Here is a 22186-nt window from a genome sequence, read left to right as displayed (position 1 = left end):
AATTCTGTTATTAATTGAGATTAATCGCATTTCTACTAATTTGTGAGGCTTTTAACAGGTATTTACTTGAATAATATCTTGTAATATGACCATATATGAAGTGTATATAAATCAAAGACTGTTCTAAATGCTATCTTTGATTCTTGAATACGATCTCAATTGAGTTATCTTCACAAGACTTTTTCTTAGAAACAATTCTCAAAACGTATACAGTACATTTAGTTGTGAGCACCACACTCCAGCAGTGTAGGTTTGGCCCAGTAGTAAGTTAAGCAATTTTGTTCTGAGATGATGTGCTAAAGATGTACAGCTATTATGGTACATTGTTTGAATTTGGCCTGGCAAGATATGCAAATTAAATTTTGAAGTAAATAAAACAGAGTTAAAACATTTAATTGTGTAAATTTCTCTCTCTCTCTCTCTATACATACATATATATATATATATATATATATAGACACACACAACAACCATTAGACTAATAATCAACTAATAATTTTAGATCAGTAAGATGTATTGATTTGGAAAATGTGCTCAATGTATGCTGATTGTGCTAACTGTAGGCTACTTGTACATATCCATTTGCAAAGATACACTGAGACACCAGACACATATACTAGGCCATTTGCAATTTGATTAAATCAATGAGATATAACACATTACTGTGAACGATTGTGGTGGTTTGGGGATTTCTCCATGTTATTTTGAAATGTCATTTTTGTTTCAAGAAATGAGCCATACCAATGGAGAACAGCTGTAATATTGTAGCATATGTGTAAGACAAGAGTATAGGGGACTCTAAGCATGAAAATATATATGTTGAATTTTCAACACGACTTATCCTGTGTACAGGGTCATGGGAGCCAATCCCAGCTGACTTTGGCCGGAAAGCGAACTACACCCTGAACTGGTCGCAGTCACAGGGCATACACAGACACTATCACTGATCCCACGCTGCCCGCACACAAGACAGGCAAGAGTAAGTAACACTACACCATCAGTGACGCTAAATCAGTTTATTGTATATTAAATACGTATAGTATCAGCAATGTTAATTGTTTGCACAAAAGGGCTGCTTTGTAATTTTGATCTTTGAGATCTGTACACTAAAATGTTCTCAAAAATATATACCATATTCTATTTTATGTTAGATTGAGTGTAATGTAATGAAATATTAATCATGTACTACAAGAACGGCCTATATTGTATTAATTTGAAACAAATCAAAATGCACAAAGAACAATGGGTAGAACTATAAATTCTTCACTTCCACCTACGCCCCTTTAAACATGTAAGGTAGAGAAAATGCTGACGTTTCTTTCAACTGCGATACCGATGACACGGCATCTTCACGACTGTATGTCTGGGATTCAGTAACAAAAGACTTACTCGTGAGAACACAAAGAGATCAGATAAAGCAGCTATCCCCAACCACTGGGCCGCGGCCTAGTATCGATCCCTGGGCCACTTTTCACCGGGCCATGCACAGATGAAATAATAATAAAAAATTTTAAAAACTTGTCGTACTTCTGGTTTATTTATTATTTGAGGCTAAAAACAATTTTATCTTGACAGGTGATCGTCTTCACTCCGTTACATCGGACCTTGACACATGTCAAGATGTTAATTGTCTTGGTCGCATTTCGCTAAGAGCTAAACGAGTATGAACACGTACGTAGCCGGTGTCGGTACTAGATGTGGTCGGGTTGCTAGATGTGTTCGGGGTCTTTGATGCCTCGGTGCCAACTGATGACGTCATGCGCCATAATATATTTTTCTAATTTCTTTCTCCATGTTTGTCACCCCTGTTTGTTGTGTTTTTATGTTCTGAGTTGCTAATTAATAATAATAATAATGAAATAAAGTATATTTACTGTTACTTTTGCGAAGATCATCCTGCCTATCGAAGACATCGCGTCAATGTTCCGTTGCTTTGAGAATCAGACTGTTAAGGGTCGGAGGGAAAACACGGAAATGTTTTATAAATAAATTTTTCACAACATATACAGACATTATATTCATAAAATTGTTGCAAGTTCGGCAGGAGAAACATTAACGTTCCACTTCTGGATTCTTGGGGAATATTTGGAAGTGACGAGCAGCTGCCGCACCAATGTAACATAAATGCTGTTTTTTTTTTTATTTTTATTTATGAAGTGAATCAAAATATGAAAATGGAACAGCCAGGGGTAAAAAACATACACATAAAACACAAATAAATATATTTGAGAAATATGTGATGACCGCCTGACGTCATCAGCAGGCGCACAGGCCACAGAAGGACACATCAAGCAACACGACCACGTCTTGTAACGACTCCAAAAACAAAAAAAAAGTACTGACACCGGCTCTGCACAATATGCGGCCCTCCTATTGAGATAAAGGACAAGTCTGAATGGGTTCTATAGATAAATCACTCTTCTCCATCAAAACTTTGTAATTGTATGCACAACTGCAGTCATGTTCACAGTTCATAATATCTTTGTCAATGCATATGCAGCACATACGACAAAGTTCAATAGCCTTCACTCATCATTCTCTATTGGAGGATCATTTTGAAGCGTCAATCCTTGAAAAGCTCCGACATATATTTTTTGCTCCATCGCATTGTCTTAAAAAAAAAGCAGCACAGTGTGACCGTGGTTATAATTTTGGCCTCACGGTTAAGTAGTCCAGGATTCGATTTGTGTGCGGAGTTCATCTTCTCCCAGTGCCTGTGTTTTTGATGTTACAAAGAACCGATCTTCGGCGCAAATTGGGTTAAAGACAAACTAGACGGAAGAGGCGTGGTTAGGATTGGACACACAACACAACTGCAAGTGAAGTCCATAGTGACGAGTCTGTTCGCTGCGAGTGATTACAGGGCGTTTAAAATTCTAATCGAAATAGAGGAAAGGCTTGGTAAAAAGAAGCTCGAGTCACTTTTTAAGGTGACTTTAGGTCCGCACACAGCGCATGTTCGCTTCGTCCTCAAAACGAGAAAATTGCTGCTCAAAGACGGAAACAACGGCGAAAAAGACTTGAGGTCTCCATCCACTCCCTCAGAGGACCGCATGATCTCCTTTGCCGAAGACTATAGACATCCTGACGTCATCTAAGAATCTGTTGGTGGGTAACATACGATATTAAATAGAGTAACACACCAAGTTCACTGTTTTTTGTCGTAGTTGTAGTCTCAAAGCGCCCCCAATGGACAGTCTGGGAATATATGCTGTACAGTCACACCTGTAATTTCCCCATTTTTATGACGAGGCACCACATTTTGCACGAGGAAGAAAATAATCTCAAGACACAACACACACAAAAAATGTCAGTTTAGTTTTTCTCCACTGCAAGGTACAACAACAGTAATATGAATATGGATCATTTAATACCCGCAGATGGTATCTGGGAAACAAAACAAATTTTGTGGAAGTCGATTTTTCAATAAAATCTTGCATTGGATTATATTGGATTTTGTAAATATAGCTAATAAAGTGGACAGTGATTGTGTATCATGATTGTGTGAATGTGTTTGTGTGTCTTCCAGTGTTAGATGCTGTCAGAATGGGGAACAGCAGCAGCGACAGAGCCAGTGGGAGTCAGGGTGAAAGAGGGAAGGAGGCGCGTCCCAACATCCTGATTGACAGCACAGAGGATGCTGATATTTTCCAGAGGGAAGATGCAAAGGTAACAAGTGTGCACTCGTGCAATACAATGTTTTACAATATCAGATGTTGCATTTAGCTCATTTCGACAACGCTTTAACTATCCATCCATCCATTATTTGTACCGCTTTTCCTCACATGGGTAGCGGGGGGTGCTGGAGCCTATCCCAGCTATCTTTGGGCAGTAGGTGGGGGACACCCTGAACTGGTTGTCAGCCAATCGCAGCGGACACAGAGACTAACATCCATCCGCACTCACACTCATACCTAGGGGTAATTTAGAGTGTCCAATCAAGCTGACATTTTTGGATGTGAGAGGAAACCGGAATACCCGGTGAAAACCCACACAGGCCCGGGGAGAACATGCAAAGTCCACACAGGAAGGCTGGAGCCGGAATTGAACCCATGACCTCTGCACTGTGAAGTCATCGAGCTAACCAGTCGCCCACGTGCCGCCGCTTTAACTAAATGTATTGAAATTGAAACCAATTTGTTTTTAGTGTCAGCGCCACAATTACTTCAATTTCAAGGCTGAGCATTTTTTTTTTTTTTTGGTGAGCATTTTTGCAAATCAGTGACTTTGTTTGAGGAGCATTTTTTGCAGGTTAATCCCAGGTATTTAAAGCAAAGGTTTTATTAAACACTAATAACCGCTCCACTGAAGTCCTCTTCCTGCAGCTCTTTATTTGATTGACTCTCACATTATTTCAACTAACATTCTATAGCAGAGGTATGCAATTAAAAGTCACAGAGGTCCACGACTAAAATTTCTTCCAATTAAAAGGTCCGAACCAAAGTCCAACTTCCCGAAATGTCTAGCCTATGTTCACATTTTTATATAGTTTCAATATTTAGTCATTTTCAACAGAGCACACTTATATACTAAATATTTAGCAATGTTCCCATTAAACACCTTTGCCAGTCAAACAAATCGAAGGCGTTTATTTCACATTTAAGAAAATGTGGCTCCAGGAATTTAAGGGTGCCACTTCCAGAAAAAAAATGTAAAATATCGCCTGCAGAAATATATCAAGTGCTCAGCATTGAGTTAACATCTTTTACCTTTTTTTTTAAATCAAAGAGTTATCAGCCTAAAAAAAAACGGAAAGCCTAATTATCCAAGTAAACCCGGTCAACATGTTCAGTACACAATCAATAAAAATGGCTGTCCTCATGAAAAACTAATTCAAAATGAGCTTTGACACCACCTTTTCTTTTGAATATTTTTTTAACATCTCTTAATGAGAAAAATGAGTTTGTGACTGCCCTGCCAGTGAATTAATTCTGGGTTGTAACGGAGTCAGGGCCATTGGGATTTGGTAGATTATTTCACACATCTGGGCTTTGTGTTTTCCTTTAAATAATGTTTGTGCAACCACATTTAAGCACTCCTTCACAACTTCCCCATCACTTGAACGTTTTTTTATGTTTCCCCAAAATCCATGATACTTTTACTGAATATTCGTTTGCATGCCGCTGGGATGTAAACGAAAATGTAAAAATCTGTTGTACTGCACTCGAAGTTCGATGTTTTTGCCTGCGCTCACCTCAAACGTCAGCGGATAACTGTGCACAAAAGGGCGGTGCTTTGTTTCGGAGTGGCGCTTCGCAATGTTGCGACGGTTTCGGAGCATATGATGCACACTGGTTTTGAATCGGCTGCAGCCAGAACGAAACTAAATTTCTCCGTCCATTCATTTAAAACAAGACGCATCGACCTCGCTAACTTTTTAGCAAGGCATACTGTCAGCAGCGCTCTCTCCCGGTCTGTTGGCAGTGGATCGTAAACAAAAGATTTGATTGGCTCAAATCAGTGACGCCTTTTCCGTATTTCCTAGAATTGTAGCGCCAAAGTTTTCGAATGCGCCCTGAAAAAAAATCATCATAGATTGGCCATGGGTCCGGTCCGAACCATTCCGCGTCCGCCATTTGGTGATGCCTGTTCTATAGCATCATTTTATGTGTCAAATGTTGCCCACTTGGCATCCATTGCAACCTGATCATCCTGGAAGGGGGATCACCCCATCTGTGGTCCCTTCTCAAGGTTTCTCACTTTTTCCCTGATGGGGTTTTGAGTTTTTCCTTGTCCTCCTGAAGGTTAAGATCGAGGGATGATGATTGAAGATATGTGAAGCCCTTTGAGTCTGTATGTGATCAAGGCCTATAAAAAATAAATTTGACTTGACTGACTAAAAATATGATAATCTAATGACTTAACAATTTGTTTTGAATATTTTTATTAGAAGCAAGAAATTCACACAAACGCCATACAGCGCATTCCTCAGTTTTTGTTATTACATAATAAAAATAATAATAATAATAATAATAATACAAAAAAATAACAATAATTCAAAATGAGGTCAGCGTGGGATCGGATCCCGTTCACTGATGGTGTCTGTGTGTGTTCCCTGAGACTGGCTGGCGACCAGTTCAGGGTGTAGTCGTAATTTCCGAAGCCAGCTGGGATAGACTTCTGCCCCTTCCCACGACCTTGCACAGGATAAGCGATGTTGACGATGACACTTAATACAAAATTTATGGCATAATATTGTAATATGAATGCAGTAATAGCAATGTGCTGCATATGAGACTCTGCATGGATGAGCGCACTAAAGTATTCTTTTTCAAAATAATCAGCTTGTTTTATTTTTTAAATTCACATTGTATATTGTGGCAAACAATATTTTCTTGTCTAGAAATATTTTAACTGGAGCAATTTCATATACAAATAAATTTCAGTTTAAACTTAGTATTTCTGAGTGAATTGTGTGGTGTTTTAGCAACGCTAAATTGATTGAAAAATATGTAATATTATATCTATTCTATATGTAACATGCAATCTGCAATCTTATCAATTTGGTGTGGGCATGTATGGGTGTCCAGATCGGTTTTGTTGTGTCTTTGGCAGAATATGAAGTGTTGTCACTTGGATATGCAGACAGTGTGTCTGTGGTGCAAATGTGGAGTCATGAACATTTAAACTCAGTAATATATGAATATAACATGCTTGAGCTTGAATCATTTCTGGCTTCCAGTTCTGTTCAGCGAGTACGTTTCCTCTCCAGAGTGCGTACACTGATTACCGGTAATTTATCTGCTATTTGTGAGTGTGTATGTTTGTCCGGCGGTGTGTGACCTGTGATTTGCTTTCAACCGATTTAGGGTGTACCTTGCCTCATGGCCGAAAATAAAAGGGATAGGCTCCAGCAGGCCCCGACCCTTGTGAGGATAAGCGGTGTGGATAATGGAAGGATGCATGTTTTACTGTACTAAGTTGGATACGCTCCCCAATAACTCGGTTCCTGTTAAAAGCACTAATTTTTGTTGTTTTATGATTACATGTTAATCTAAGGTTAGCTTAGCAATTAGCATCGCTTCTCTGTCTTTCTTCGCCAGCCCTTGGTGAGAATGATACTTGTCAGAAATATATCTTATTCGTCACCGCAAAGGCACTGATTACTGGCTGCAGGAGCGACTCTGTAACGTATTTAGCCGCACTAATATCCAGCCATAGTTTATTGCTTGCTAGCTGGTGCAGCATAAGTAGCACCTAGCTTGCCTCAACCTCCACAAAATACAAATTCTTCTACGCTAACCGTGATGCACAACCGGTTATTTTGAATGTTAAATTTTAATTCATTTAATAATTAGAGAGATTGCACCCCCAGGGTGCATCGTCTAGCTCAAATGTCCCATGGCAGTGCTCCGGCATCACACTGGCATCTTTCCAGAGAGCGTTTTACTTGCAAGAGGTCTTGAACCTGTCCACCTACAGCCACTGCCAGCCAAACCAAGCCCTATAAGCCAAAACTAGCTCAGACCGCTTCATCAAGTCAGCAAGCGTGGCGTTGTTGAAACGGATTGAGGCTCTCATTAATATGGAAACAACCTTTTACCAGGCGCCACAGGAGGAACAGGAGTTTCTGGCCTGGCAGCAGGACCTGGAGAGTGACAGCAAATGTCCAACCCTTGCCAGGCCAACGGTGTTTCGCTGGTCTGGAAGCGCCAAGGAGGTCTTTGTGTCTGGCTCCTTTAACAACTGGGCCACAAAAATCCCACTCAATAAGAGGTCGTGTGTTTGTACCTTGCAGCTTCTTCATGAGATAAAATTGAATGACTCTGTTGAATGATGACATGTATTACCTCTCACTCAGTAAGAACAACTTTGTGGCAATCATGGATCTGCCTGAGGGAGAGCACCAGTACAAGTTTTGTGTCGACGGGCAATGGACATTGGATCCAACAGGGGTGAGGAAATACGTCTGATTTTGTTTCGAGAGTATCTGTAATATCTTACTTTATTAAATTTCATATTTGGGGTCCTAAAAAGCATTAATTTAGAAATGTCGAAATTATACCTAAAAGAAAGTCTTGAGTTGTGATATCTGACTCTTAAATTGTATGCTGTATGTATCTTCTTTGTGCCCCATTTCTCCTCAAATGTCGTTTTGATTTAAAAAGTTAAAACAAATTATTGAGAATGCAATGCAGCCCCGGGTCACAATCTGTGGTCAAAATACAATGAGCGTTCACTGAAGAACGAAATGACAAAATTCCGTCATATGGAAAAAATTAAGAAGGATGCTTTGACAGTGAAGTTGTTCCTCCATTTTGTCAAAAATGTATGAAACGTAAAAAAATGCGCGCAGTTATGTGCACAGGGTTTGTCACACCTTGTCACAATAAAGCTGTCCTGCCAGCTGGGTTATGTAGAAACTTTTATTTTGTAGCTGAAGCTTCGTGAGGTGTCTTCCAATCACAGCACAAATGATTGGCAGGTGGGAGGGGACAGTGGCTGCAGGTTTGAGAAGAAAACAATCAACATTTTAGCTCACTTGGCAAGCAACTCAGATGAAATTGATTTTGCAATTATGGACACACTTTGTGGAGGAAATGTGCCGTATTGGGAAACATCGACACTGCTTTAAAAAATAGATAGAGATGGGCATGATTTGATGAGAGAGGAGAGAATGGCCTGCCCTACTGATTGTGGTGTAAAAAAAATGAAACAGCCATGCACGTATGTGCTTGTGCGTAATATGCCATAAAAAATCTGTACGGTAGTAACAGTAAAAACGTCCTGTTCCGCCACCAGTCAGCCACATGCAAGGCTGCAGTTCGTTCTCTTGAGCTTTCTACCGGGCCCCCAGCGACAACAACAAACGCACCGGCATCAATAATGGCTGACCGTGTTTGCGACCTGAAAGTGCAAAAGTGTGCTCTTTCATCGCAGAGCACGACCTTTCCCACACAACTGTTAGTGGAGCTAATCCAATCATGCGCTATTGATAAGAATGCACTGTTAAGGCTATCTATATCCAATACACGTGTCATAAATTTGCACCCATGGCGTACTCTATCTGCAAGCTACAAAACTGAACCTGCCTCAAACTACAGGGTGTCTCACTAAACATAATAATAATAATAATGCTAATGGATCGCATTCTCTTTGACAATTTTCTTTAATTGCTTCATCACAACAAATGCAGATTCAAGGAACAATATTTTCCCTTACATATGCCCTTGTACCATTAAAATTAATCAGAATGCACAAAATTTTAATAAAAAAAAAATCTTAGGACGAACCCCAGTATAATAGCTTCTAGGGCTGGGCGATATGGCCTAAAATCAATATCGCGATAAATTGGGCAATTTTTCCTCGGTGGCGATAAATGTACGATAAATTCCCCCTGGGGACCAAAATCTAAATAAATGCAGGAAATGCATATTAACTGCTTTTTTTTTATTGACCAACTGGTACACATTACTTTCAATGAAAAATAAAAGTACAAAAATCATTTGAATAAACATTCAAAATAGCATGCTTTGCATGACTTGAACAATGTCACAAAGAACAGGAGAAAAAGGGTGCCTCTCACAAAATCTTTTCCTGCAAATATATTGTGCCGAGATGCTGTAATGCCATTTGCAAAGGCCTAGATTTGTGTAAAGGTATCTTGTAAACAATATAAATAATGCCATGTGCAAAGGCGCTAGTCGCCTGTAAACAAAATGCTAAATAAGATGAAAAAAATGTCAATGGAATGCCAATGCCAAATAAACGCGTGTGCTTCATCAGGAAAATGTGCTGTCTCGAGTACTCCGGTGCGCAGTCGCCACTTGTCGTTTATGTAATGTACATTCAGGCTCAAACAGGGATCCATGTTGCGACTCGACCACTAGTCGGATGTGAATGCAAAATGCTCGACATGTCTCCGCTCCCGTCCCGATGTCGTCCATATCGGGAAGTGCTGTTTGCGAAATATTTTCGTTCATGAGGCGTTTAAATCCTGTGCGCTCCACTGTAACTAGAGGAGCTCTATCTTTAGCTATGTGCTAGGCTATCACGTCCACCACTGAGACGTTCTCTCGTATGGTGTCGCCTCCGTTATGGGCTGTTGTCACTTGTCCAACCTTGCTTCTCACTTTGAACTTTTAGCACAAGCTCCAAGTCAACAGCATGGTTGTGTTGTGGGGGGTGAAAAAGAAAAGGTTGGATGCGCTGTTTCAGGTCCTTACGACGCACTTTGTAGTTCATGTTCTTTTGCTCAAACATCGTCTTTATGGAACCCAAAACATTTACAAACGACAGATGTCGCATTTCTTTTCGGGACAAGCGCGACAGGAACAATTTCAACTAACGTTGCTTCGTCTGCAGCCGTGTCAGCCGCTTCAGGATTTGAATCGCCAGCTACGAACGCATCTTCTGTTTACATTCTTCTACAGCGCATGAGTCACGTGACGACATGCGCTGTAAAGGGGCATGAACATAGCCGCAGACAGAAAATACTTTTCTATATCTCTTTTTTTTTTTAGACACCGAATTTACCGACACAGGCAAAATGATGTCGGTCATTCTAATACATTTCGGTAACGGTCAATTTTCGGTTTATCGCCCAGCCCTAATAGCTTCTCACTGTTTACTCCAATGCCTCCATTACACTTTTTTCTGCCTTTACATTTATGTTTGAAAAGCTCTCCCTATTTGGACAAGATATATATTTGTAATTTACAATACTATTTTAAAAGAATCAGTGTGTGCTCCACGGCACTGTAATTTTTTGGTTAGTTGACTGAATGCATTTTAAGCACACATTTTCCTTCAAGTGATGTTTTTCCCTGCCCTAGCAATATTTCATATTCGTGAAAAAGACATTTCAACAAATTCAATGTAAATAATCCTTTCACTTTTGAACCAAACTGGTGGATAGCTATGTGTTTGAGGCTTTTTAAAACAGATTCATCTGGGCATGAAGATGCTTAGAGTCTCATCAAGTCGCCCGAGCACATAACCTTGATGAGCGGTAGGGAACAAACTCCGTCCATCACCAGTAAAGTCATACTTAGTGCGACTTGAATAAATCCCCCTCATATTGCCATCATTTATGACACTATAGCTGGAGAAATAATATACAGAAAGACACTTACGCAGTTCTCAGTGAGTGTCGGAACACCTAGCTTCTCTTGAAAGGTCCGTCTTGAAAATGGCCTCGCAAGTGTATCTCCAATTAAATCCACGCTTTTCCCTCCTTTGGCCATTGTGGTTTTAAAAAAAAGCAAGAATATATTTTAGCTTTTCGAACGGTTGCCAGTTACAACTTCCGGGTGTGTTGATTCTGCATGGTGCTGCCCCCTCACGAGTTAATATCCAATCACAAGACGCGTTCATCACCTTCAGCGTAAGGCCAGCGAGAAGGCTCACGATAACCAATTCATGATCTGATTGGCTATTGCATCTCTCTATCAACTCTGAAAGCCCATAGTCTTTGATAGAACAAATGCTCGCACCATTGTATCTAAAGGCCTCGGACGAATAGTGCGTGCTACTGATATTGTGAAATCTGCCTGGCAACTCAAGCTAGCTGAATTCTGATCGGATAAAAACTCACTAAAAATACAACACTAGGATCTAATATGACATCAATATGAAGAATATGATCATGATTTTTTGAGTATGGTAGGCCAGCAGAGAAGGCCTTGACGGCCTACCACTGCGAAAACCCCCCACAAAAATAGACACTATAAGTATACTGGTACTCAAAAACTCAAATTTTGAATGCATTTCCATACTTACCTCTTTGTGCTCTCGCAGGCTGTGATCACAACCAAAACCGGAACCGTTAATAACATTATCCAAGTGAAGACGACCGACTTTGAGGTCTTTGACGCCCTCCGAATTGACTCTCAAGATTCAGCAGACATCTCAGGTAGCAATCACTCACTCACTTTTGCTTTTGTTTTTGAGCAACTCTTAGTGTGCTGATTATTTTTGTCAGACTTGTCCAGTTCCCCTCCTGGTCCCTACCAACAGGACGCATACGTTGTCAAGTCAGAAGACAAGCTCAAACATCCTCCTATCTTACCTCCACACTTGCTGCAAGTGCTGCTCAACAAAGACACGGGGATCTCTGTATGTCGGGGCTTCACCATTTGTAATGTCAAACTTGGGATTTAATGAGCTCAAATCAATCTTCTTTTGGCCTTCCCCAGTGTGACCCAACCCTGCTTCCTGAGCCCAACCACGTGATGCTCAATCACCTCTACGCTCTCTCCATCAAGGTAACGCAAACATGTCCGTCCTTGTTGTATGCATTCGTAAATATTACAAACAACAATCATGTGCAGAAGAGCAATCAGTGGACTACACTACGTGACTTTTTTTTTTCTCGGTGAGACAATGTTAGCCCCTCCCTTTTCCTAAATAAAATGTTTTGTTTTGTCCCAGGATGGCGTAATGGTTCTGAGTGCAACGCACAGATACAAAAAGAAGTATGTGACTACTCTGCTGTACAAGCCCGTCTAGTTTATTTGAGTTCATCGTCATGCTTTGCTGAACAAAGGTTGGGCCTACCTGATATTATTTTAAATTCATAATTTTTTTTTTTGTTTTCTTTTGTTTTGTATTTAGTCACAATGGGCCTTATTCACTAATAAATGCCTATAAATGTTCATACTGTATGCACAAGTGGAATATACGTGAAATCCCTGTCGGATTCATGTTGCATGTGTAGCGGCCCATTTTCTTTGCACGGCCGTGCGTTTATTGATGAATTCTAATTCATTCTAAACGAAGGCTCACTCTAATTTGCATATGCCCCACCCTCATTTAATTATAAATTTGACGGCATTTCAGCCAATGCCGAAGGTTTATAAGACACAAGAGATGGCCCCAAATGGTTCTGGACTTTCTTCATCGTTATCCTATTTTCATTTGGTTGGTTCCTCAGAAAGCACACTGAACAATGAAACAAAGATATACAGAAAAAATCGAATACATCCGGTTTTAATTCATTTCAAAGTTGAATTGTATGTGTTTGAAACACAAACGTTGGATTAACCAGGAAGTGCAAGCGTTTTGATGTATTTTCCGATAGCGCCATCAAAGTGTACTGGTGCAATCTGCTCGTTGAGTGACAGCTGCGGACGCTCAAACAGTGGGTTCATTGATGCAGTACATACGCACATGGATGCACTTGAATGGCATGAAAGTGATGAAAAGTATCCTTCACGGTTATTTAGGACAGTCAACTCATTAGCCTATGGCAGATTTAAGCCATGAACAATTAAATGATGGATTTTATAAATGATTTTTAAATTGTGCATGTTGGGTAAAAGATGCGTTTGAGTTTTTATTCAAATCTGATCCATCATTATTTGCGCGTATGGGTGGTCTGATGGGCTTCTCTTTTTTATTTTGCAAATTATGTATTGATTAGTCACCGATTTTTTTTTTTTGTATGCACATTCAATTCAAATTTGTGCATACACACGGGTAGTGAATGAGTCCCATTGTGTTTGTTTTTATTACGATTTGCTTTTTATGGTCTTGATTGTTGTGGAGCTTTTCATTCCAATTACACTTGATTCCAATTTGTCTGAAGTGTGACCAACACGTTATGCCACCTGGTGAGCTGAGGTCTCAAATCCAAGTCTAGAGAGTAAAAACCTTTCCACAGTTTGGATTTTGCCACAGGTGCTTCTACTTAACCGGTTGGTAAACTAACTCTTGAGTTGAAGCTCTTGTGGTGAAAGCCAAACTGCGGCAGTTTTTTTTTTTTTTTTTTTTTTAACTTTCTGGACCTGTGTTTGGTACCTCTGCTGCCTTATCATTTTCTTTAGAGGTGTTAAAATCCTTGTGTAATTTTTTTAAGAACTATTCTGTAAATTCTGTCCGTCTCTGTGAACCATATTTAGTGCAAATTGCCTCAAGTCTCAAACCAAAGCAATAAAATTGCAGTGCCTTTTGAGGCCAAAAAGCAAGCAAACATATCCAGACCAATGATTATCTTTAGCTCTAATCTATCCTGATTCATTTCTAAATGTTCATTCTGTGTGTCCAAATGATAAATAAATCTGCATTTTCATAAGAACTGTTGTCAAAACTTGTTTCTTTATTGATTGTGTTGCTCAGTTGACACAGTGGACTTTTGGATCCAGGTTCTTGTTTTCAGGGTTGAAGTCAGCCTGCTCAAAGCAATGAGCTGCCATTCGATCACACTCGCACACGGCCGCCTGGCACTTGTTATTCGTGGCTACATCAGAGGGACATCAGAAACATTATGTCATGAACCTCGAAGATTATCGCAACTCAGCTGCATATACATTGCAATGGGTACAGTAGGACACACTCTTGCACAATCGAATGAACTGTAATAAACATTTTGCGCAAGGCACTTTTAATTGACATTGTCTTACTATATTTTCAGAATATGCTTATTATTGTTGGTGTTGTGCCCAATTTTGACATTTTCCTGAATGTAATAATAATCTGGAGTTGGGTCATAGACTCACCTGAGCAGGTCACGCGATTATCTGTGCAGGTGAAATCATAAACCAGAACATATGGAAGATCAACAATGGCCGTACATCCAGGAATCTTTCTGCTTCTTTCATAGCATTTATCATGGACATAACAGCACCTAAAACAATCATTTTGCATTTTTTTTTAAAAAACGGACGACTTGTCTTTCAAAGTTATGACACGTTTGCAGCCTTTGGCGTCTCCTCACTTGTCCAATTCATCCCGTGGGCTTCCTGTGCCCCCGAAGCCACACCAACAGCCATAATCGTTGTACTTCAGAGGGTTAACTCCTGGCTGGGCACACTCGATCATGTTCCCAAACTGCCACAAGGCCTTGGGCAGTCGAGCCCCGCTGACCACACATGCTGGTCAATGGCAGATGAATCAACTAAAAGCGAGCCATGTTCTTTGAAAGTGCTGCTGTGTTTTAAGAAGTCTCACCTGTGGCAAGCAGCAGCAGAGAAGCTGTCAGGTTCATGGTTGCCTGTAGAGAAACAAGCAACATTGTCACAGCTTGTACTTATAGACCATGAGGTGAGCTAGAGATAAGGAGTACGTGGGGAGGAGTGGATTTTTTTTTTTTTTGACTTGGAAATTTTATGTAACTCCTCAACATTTGAATTACAGTTGGAACAAGCATAAATGAAAATATGGTTTCATTTGATGTATGCAAATAGGCCATTGCTCATTATTTATACTATTCTACTTGGCAATCAACTAGTGAATGGTTAACTTCTGCTGTTATCATTTTAGTTGTGTCCTTTGGCCATGCGTTTCAAGACCTAGACTCAAAATGACAAAAGGATCTTAGTCCTATGACTCTTCCTGAATCCAGTACTCTTTGGACTACTTGTTTTTTTTTCCCCACTCTCTCTTTCTCTCTCTTTGACAACTCTGCCATTTGACTCCACTTTTTCATTTTGGTCTTGCTTAACACACAGCTGTGTAAACAGCAAACACTTGCTCGAATTCCCAAATCATTCCACAAGACATTTCTGATAATTTTCAACTTAGTTGAACGGAAAAGAATATTCATTATGTGACAAGATTGAGTATGTCGGTGTGTGTCAATTTCAAAATCTTGTTGAAAACTCATATAACTTCAAGCGGGAAACCCATTCCATTTTTTTTTGTTTTGTTCCTGTTGGTGTAATGGACATGTCTCAATACTTTTGTCCTTCTAGTTAATGGCAGGGTGGACAAAATGGATGGATAAATGAATCATGACGCATGTAGTGGTCTCAGCAACTCCATTCCCCCCAAGTCACACTATGTACGTGAAATTATTTGAGTAATTTTGTTCCAGGCAGCACAGGGGAATTGTGGTTGGTACTTCTGCCTCTCAGTCGAAAGGATTGGGGTTTGAAGCTCAGCTCAGGCCATCCAATGTGGCATTTGCATATTCTTGCCCCGTAAGACTTGGTTTTGTCGACGTACTCCATCTTCCTCCTGCATCCCAAAAACAAGTATGTAAGTTAGCTTCTTTGAAGACTCAAAATTGTCCATAGGTATGAATGTGAGCGTGAATGCAAGTTGCTTGTTTATATGTGCACTGCCGCTGACTCAGCCCTCGCCCAAAGTCAGTTTGGGTAGGCTCTGACTCACCTGTGAGGACAAACGGTGTTGAAAGTGGATGGATGGATGTTTTGTTCCACTACGACTCACACCACAGTATATTTTGGTGATGTTATGAGGAAATTTCAAATTAAAAAATGACTTTCATCAGGTTTATTCTTACGCCAAAAAAAAAAGTCATCTCATAGTTCATCAGAGACACTAAACATGCAATATTTTTTATTTTTATGCAGCATTTATGAACATTTTTGAAAACCTCTACAAACAAAATATACTCTTATTTAGGATGTAATATTGTAAGGACTCATGAGCTGACTTCACATATATAGTTGTAAGACACATTGCAGTCAGCGTCATTCCACCGCCGGCGCACGCGTACGTCGGTAGCATGCAGCTGCCCACAGTCCTCGCCATTTTTTCTGAAGGCCCAATTGTTGGGCTCATCTACATCCCAGAACCTCAGAACACACACAGAAAGAATAATCATGAAGCATGTGCTTGTGCTTTTAATGCCCTTCACAATTGACGCTTACTTTGGGGTGATATTGTAGTCAGTTCCATCCACCCAACTCCACTCTCCCTCGTGAGCTCGCTCCACCAGTCCTATCCAGTATTTGTAAGTGATTTCAGAAATTTCGGAAAGATAGTCCTACAGTAAACCAGAACGTGATTATTTATTAATTCCGTTTCTGCTGTAGAGAATGGTGGTGGTAGACAACAAGTAGCAGCTGGTTTGGAACGACGCCCATCCCTCCTTACATGCTCCTGGTTTGATGCAGAGTAATGCGGTCAAACACTGTAACTGGGAAATAACGACAGTATCTGCGGGACATTTAATATATTGTATCTGTATGTGGCAAATATGACAGGTCTTTTTATTGTGACTTAAGCATAATGTCATTTTTGAGGACTTCGTTTTGGAAAATTGAATTTCACACTTTTCAGAATCTGCGGACACCCTGAATAACGAATAAACTAAATTGTCAAAGAGTGTTATTGGTAAAGTCGAAGACTGTGCAGTGGTTCACTCAGTGACTGGCTGTACATCTAATACCTGATAGGGCCTTACCTGAATTAATCCACCTCTTAATATTTAGTGGTAGTATTATTGTTGCAATTAAAGAAAAACGTTCATACTGTACAAAAACACAATATTACAACATGCAACTGAGCCACGAACATCATCTGGAGCAGTTTAGAGTCAATATTCATCTAATAAAGATGATTCTGATCATGTGACAAAACCATCAAAACATGTAAATAAAATGCCTCAAACTCAGAGGTACATTTATTAACCAGCGCTTTGGTTTTGCGAGGACAAATATGAAATATGATTGGTTGAAGCAACAGTGCTGATGGGTTTCAATTATGTCGGCCATTGTTGATTCTGAAGGCCATGTATGGGCAGATTATTTTAAAAGGGCAGCACAACCTTATTGAACTTAAAAAATAAAACTAACATCCGTATGCACTGGAAACCGTGCAGCAGGCACGGCTCTATATGATTTTTTTTCTGTCTTCTGGGACTTGAGCGGGGTTGAGCGATAACTGCGTTGAGGTGGCCATAGGGAATTTCAGAAAATTTTCTGGATTTTACCGAACTGACAGTGTATTTCCAGATTGGTCCAAACGTGTGAAGACAGTCCCCCGACAGCCATCGACATTTACTTTTCGTCGTGTGACAGTCCCTCTCCATATCACCTCCACCCCCCCCCCCCAAAAAAAAACAAAAACGCTCTACCTGGTACAGGTACCATGGGTTCTGTGAATGTGAGTGTGAATGTTTGTCTGTCTCTATATGCACCCTGTGATGGCCTTTCAACCAGTCCAGGTTGTAGTCCATCTTTTTAACTGAGTCAGCTTGCATAAGCGTCTTCAACTCCCTGACACCCTGAACAGAATAAACGATACAGAAAATGAGTGGATACATGTTAGTGAAAAACCTCAAAGTTTACCTCTGACTGGAACACGTTTTTCTAAGTAAACATCTTCTATAGTTGTCCCATCACCTTCAATTGGGAAGTATAAAAAAAAGTTACTTATTGTATCGCTGCAATATTCCAAGTCAGTACTTGCTTCCTTACCCGAGGCTTGATGGCCAAGTCTTTTGAGGTGAAGTGTGATGTCTGTGATTTCCACGTTTAACTGCGAGACTTTAAGCAGAGAAAACCAAAGTAACACTTCTTACTAAAAGACGTTGCCAGAATATTACTGAATTTCAAGGACTTTATAAGACATACATTTGATCCCAGTAACCATCAGCTGAATTAAAAGCAGGGCAACAAGGATGCCGTAGAGGGCATATAGCAATATCCTCCTCATACCTATAAATGACAAATAAAAAATGTATTGAACTAACAGATCGCTGGAATACAATTGACTAGCAATGTATTCTACCTTTCTGTATAGTCACATTCTGATCTGCAAGCTCAAATCTCTCAGAGGTTGACTCAAACTGGTTGAGAGATTCCATCGTTTGAAAAATAAGTTAATGTTAATTTTCACTGGCATGATCACAATTACAGAATCACGATATGAATATTTTAAGCTTGTTAATTAGATCAAAATCATGATTAATATAGGGACAGTTCGTGGAAACATTTACCAATTGAGAACTGAACTATTTTTTTTTTAAATAAATCCACATTTACTGAATATATTTAGACCTAATAGGCAGAGTTACAAGGATCATCTACATCTGAGCTTTGCAATTCTTTTTTAAAACAAATTTCCAACACGTGCACTTACCCAAGAAAAAAAAATTCCCAACGAATCTTGGTCAAATAGAAATGTACTATTGTTCAGTATTGCCAGGTTGGACTCTGAAACAAAGTCCTCCCCCTTTAAATAAAGTCAACTAGTATCGATCTGCTTGCGTGTCAGGGTGAGGGGTCCTTGACATAAATCATGGGAAACGTTACTGACGCTCTAGCTCATTTATTTATAATATATTATTACGTTTTTTGACTAGCATATAATACATTCTTTCCAGTAATACAATACACAAACTCCAGTCCCACGTTTCTGTCCAGTAGATGGCGGTGGCTGATTTGCGACCGCCAATAAACATGAAAGAATAACAATTTAAAAATAGCAATTGTGATTTTAAAAAAAGGTCTGTCATCAATTTATGGCTATATTGAAACGGGCTGAAATCCTCTCTGACAAGGAAAAAATACATAAAAATAACCCTCAACTAAAATACAATCAAGAAAAAAAACGATCAACACATATTACAAAAAATAAACAAACTATATTATTAATAGTATAAAACAAAACCATTTGTGTTTTAATTTAAGTGTAATTTAAGTGTCGTAATGGATTTTTTTTCAAGATTTCCTGTTACGTGATTGTTCTTCTAAAGGTTTTTCCGGTCTGTGTGGAGTCATTTGAAACGAAGATGGCGGCCTTGGGACGACTGACTCAGACTTTGCTGAGGTCTTCTTTGACCCAGACCCGTCGCCAGCTTTCCGCTGCTGCTGCTGGTCATGGCGACCAAGCCGGTGAGTCTGACAGTCGATTAAAAAAAAAATACACGTTGATTTAATGGCATTATTTTTTTACGAGAGAGGGCTACGATTTCACAGTGACCTTGTTGCGTTTTCGTCAGCTCTGTCAGCACTAGCATTAGCCTGGTATCCTTGACTCAACAACATTCAGGACAAGTTTCGCAAACACACAAACATGGGATCCATTCACTCGTTGAAATCACGAACGAGTGAATTCGTCCATTAAATTATAATGCGCAAATACTATTTTAAGCTGTACGTTATCTCTTACCTGTGAGAAGACTGTTGTCACGGTACGATGTACAATTACAATTACAGTTACATTCCCGTAAGTGATATTTTGGCTCATACAAATTCAAATATTAACGATAATGAGTAGTTACGTGCGTTAAATTTCGAAGATCAATTTATAGACACAAAACCAGCATTTTCGACGATTCCAGCGATGCATCGTTTTCCTGTGACAAATATTAAGAAAGTGATGACTCTTTGAAAGCAGTGAAAATATACAAATTTCAGGTCATCGACTTAATGCAAAGTCTGTGGGGTCGAGATTTCGGGTGTGACCTTTTCTGTAAAACCCGAGGTTCAAACCTCTGATATCGGTGAAAAACTTGCGAAGCACAACTTATCTCAATGAGGTTAATTATTTCTAATTTCTAATTAGTTGCGTGAATAGTTTTTTCAAGCATTCAGCAGGTGATACACACATGCCTAATATATGCCCAATAATAATGGCGTACAGAACAATCAGTTGTCTTATAAACATTCAAGTAATATCAAAAATATGAACGACATTCTCGGTAGTGGGTGAAATAAAAAGAAAAGATAAACATGTACATGAAGACTCTTTGAAATGGATTCTAGTGGTTTCATATTTTGCGAAGGGAACAGCTAATAAATTGTTGTGCCCTTGTGATTGATCCTCAAGCATGACTGCCAGTTTCCATCTCTTAACTATTCAGAGGTTATAGTCTCCGAATAAATTGGTCATTTGCACCAAGTGTAAAAATAATTGTGCTTAATGTTTGGTGTCCGTGTAACAACCGTATCAATGTTTAACACAGTGCTTCTCAAATAGGTGGGGTGCGATGCCGAGGGGGTCTTGTGAACCTGGGGAGCATGCTTTTTTATGTGTAATTGCACATTCGCTTCGTTTTCCTCTTGCTAAGGGGTGTAACAGAAAATAATTGTGGTTAGTAAAATGAAGTGTAATGTTTTCATTGTCATGATTTTGAATGTCTACATTTGTCATAAAAATAATTTTAAAAGAACGTCACATAGCACTGTCCATCAAGCGGATCAAATAATGTGATCTTTTTTTCATGTAAAATTTCCCTATTGTCTGATCTGATTTTCTATCACTCCAGCTAGGACATGGAAGATTCTCACCTTTGTGGTTGCCCTGCCTGGCGTTGCAGTGTGCATGTTAAACATGTACCTGAAGGAGCAACAACACAGCCATGAACAGCCAGAGTTCATCCCTTACTCGCACCTCCGCATTCGGAGCAAGGTTGGGACTTAAATATCTTAATGTCATTTGGTTTGATTTGACTTGCATTTTATGTCTTGAATTGTTATATTTTATTTGTAAACAGCGATTCCCCTGGGGAGACGGCAACAAATCACTGTTCCACAATCCCCACGTGAATGCCCTTCCTGACGGCTATGAGGGTCACGAGGAGTAGACCCTCTTTCCAGACCTCATCACTGGCGTACGGACCAGTTTTCTTTCCAGGACCACACACATTCATTTGCAGTTTACTTCTCTTCTGTGTTTACCTCTGAACACGAGAGACCTGAGCCGGTTCTTTGCTCTGTATTGTTAAGCAAAATGTTACCTTAAATAACTGAAATAAAGTAACTTAATTAACTGTATTTTGTGTATTTCTTCTCTGTGTGGCATCATAAAGAGAAAACTTGCATGGAATCTCGTCTCATTAGATAGAAACCTGAATGAGTCGTTGACTAGGGAGTGGGCGCTTGGACCCGTAGTAACACGCTTGCGGCATCTCAGAGCAGAGAGTAGCCTACTGAAAGTGGTTATTTTCTCTTTTCCATATTTCGCTATTGACTGTAAGCTGAGTAGAGGTTTCACGTCCTATACAATTCATGCTACTGTAAGATGTTCTAGTCAGTGGAATGTGAATTAATGCCAGCTGAGATTGAATAATGTATAATGCTGCATCTTTGATCTCATTAAGGCATATAAAAATCTATGTATGCATTCTACTTCACGTTTGGATATGCCGCACCAAATTGTGTTTCTAAGGAACCAAACTGTATCGACCTGTAGCTTTGTTGGATGGAGAACTCCTTGCTGTTGCTATGGCTGTGTCTGTGTTGGAATTTTGCTTTGCTTCGAAATGGATCGTATGAGAAAAATCTTCACATCGGGAAATATTTTTGATGTTCTGACGCCAAATACGGTGAAACATTTACTCCTTTGGCTATTGCTTACTATTAGTTTTTAATCAAATGTTCCTACTCTTGTCTAGTAAGCGGGTTGACTTTTTCAGATAAATTAACTTTTTCATTGTAAGTGAAATACATTTTGAACTCTTCTCATAAACAACAAATGGAGCAAATCAAATTATACAAAGATGAAAAAATATTTTAAGTAAAAAACTAGCAATTGAATAAAGTTTATATAT

General features: G+C 39.5%; 4 protein-coding genes across 4 annotated transcripts; 2 read left to right on the top strand and 2 right to left on the bottom strand.

The window, feature by feature from the left end:
• Positions 1 to 2778: 2778 nt before the first annotated feature.
• Positions 2779 to 14017, top strand: prkab1b (protein kinase, AMP-activated, beta 1 non-catalytic subunit, b). The gene is made up of 8 exons (XM_088300233.1): positions 2779 to 3108; positions 3530 to 3669; positions 7547 to 7716; positions 7802 to 7895; positions 11740 to 11854; positions 11924 to 12057; positions 12138 to 12206; positions 12373 to 14017. Exons 2-8 carry the CDS (start codon positions 3547 to 3549, stop codon positions 12448 to 12450), a joined length of 783 nt encoding a protein of 260 aa, XP_088156359.1. The 5' UTR covers positions 2779 to 3108; positions 3530 to 3546; the 3' UTR covers positions 12451 to 14017.
• Position 14018: 1 nt separating this feature from the next.
• On the bottom strand, positions 14019 to 15045 carry pla2g1b (phospholipase A2, group IB (pancreas)). Its single transcript, XM_088300245.1, has 4 exons — positions 14890 to 15045; positions 14657 to 14813; positions 14439 to 14566; positions 14019 to 14179 (listed from the first exon to the last, which is right to left on the bottom strand). The coding sequence occupies exons 1-4, from the start codon at positions 14951 to 14953 to the stop codon at positions 14055 to 14057; spliced, it is 474 nt and encodes a 157-aa protein (XP_088156371.1). The 5' UTR covers positions 14954 to 15045; the 3' UTR covers positions 14019 to 14054.
• Positions 15046 to 16215: 1170 nt separating this feature from the next.
• Positions 16216 to 18496, bottom strand: LOC148344594 (C-type lectin domain family 4 member E-like). The gene is given in 6 exon segments (XM_088306363.1): positions 16216 to 16481; positions 16557 to 16788; positions 17979 to 18032; positions 18108 to 18176; positions 18264 to 18347; positions 18421 to 18496. Coding segments are annotated over 6 exon segments (669 nt in total). The 3' UTR covers positions 16216 to 16327.
• An 871-nt stretch (positions 18497 to 19367) lies between these two features.
• Positions 19368 to 21410, top strand: cox6a1 (cytochrome c oxidase subunit 6A1). Its single transcript, XM_088306350.1, has 3 exons — positions 19368 to 19526; positions 20903 to 21045; positions 21131 to 21410. The coding sequence occupies exons 1-3, from the start codon at positions 19424 to 19426 to the stop codon at positions 21218 to 21220; spliced, it is 336 nt and encodes a 111-aa protein (XP_088162476.1). The 5' UTR covers positions 19368 to 19423; the 3' UTR covers positions 21221 to 21410.
• Positions 21411 to 22186: the final 776 nt, after the last annotated feature.

The sequence above is a fragment of the Idiotropiscis lumnitzeri genome, chromosome 1, assembly GCF_059441095.1.
Source record: "Idiotropiscis lumnitzeri isolate Australia: NSW breed Sydney's pygmy pipehorse chromosome 1, RoL_Ilum_1.0, whole genome shotgun sequence".
In the NCBI taxonomy this organism is placed as follows: domain Eukaryota; kingdom Metazoa; phylum Chordata; class Actinopteri; order Syngnathiformes; family Syngnathidae; genus Idiotropiscis; species Idiotropiscis lumnitzeri.
Note: the sequence above shows the minus strand (reverse complement) of the source record. Positions and strands in the feature narration are given on the sequence as shown.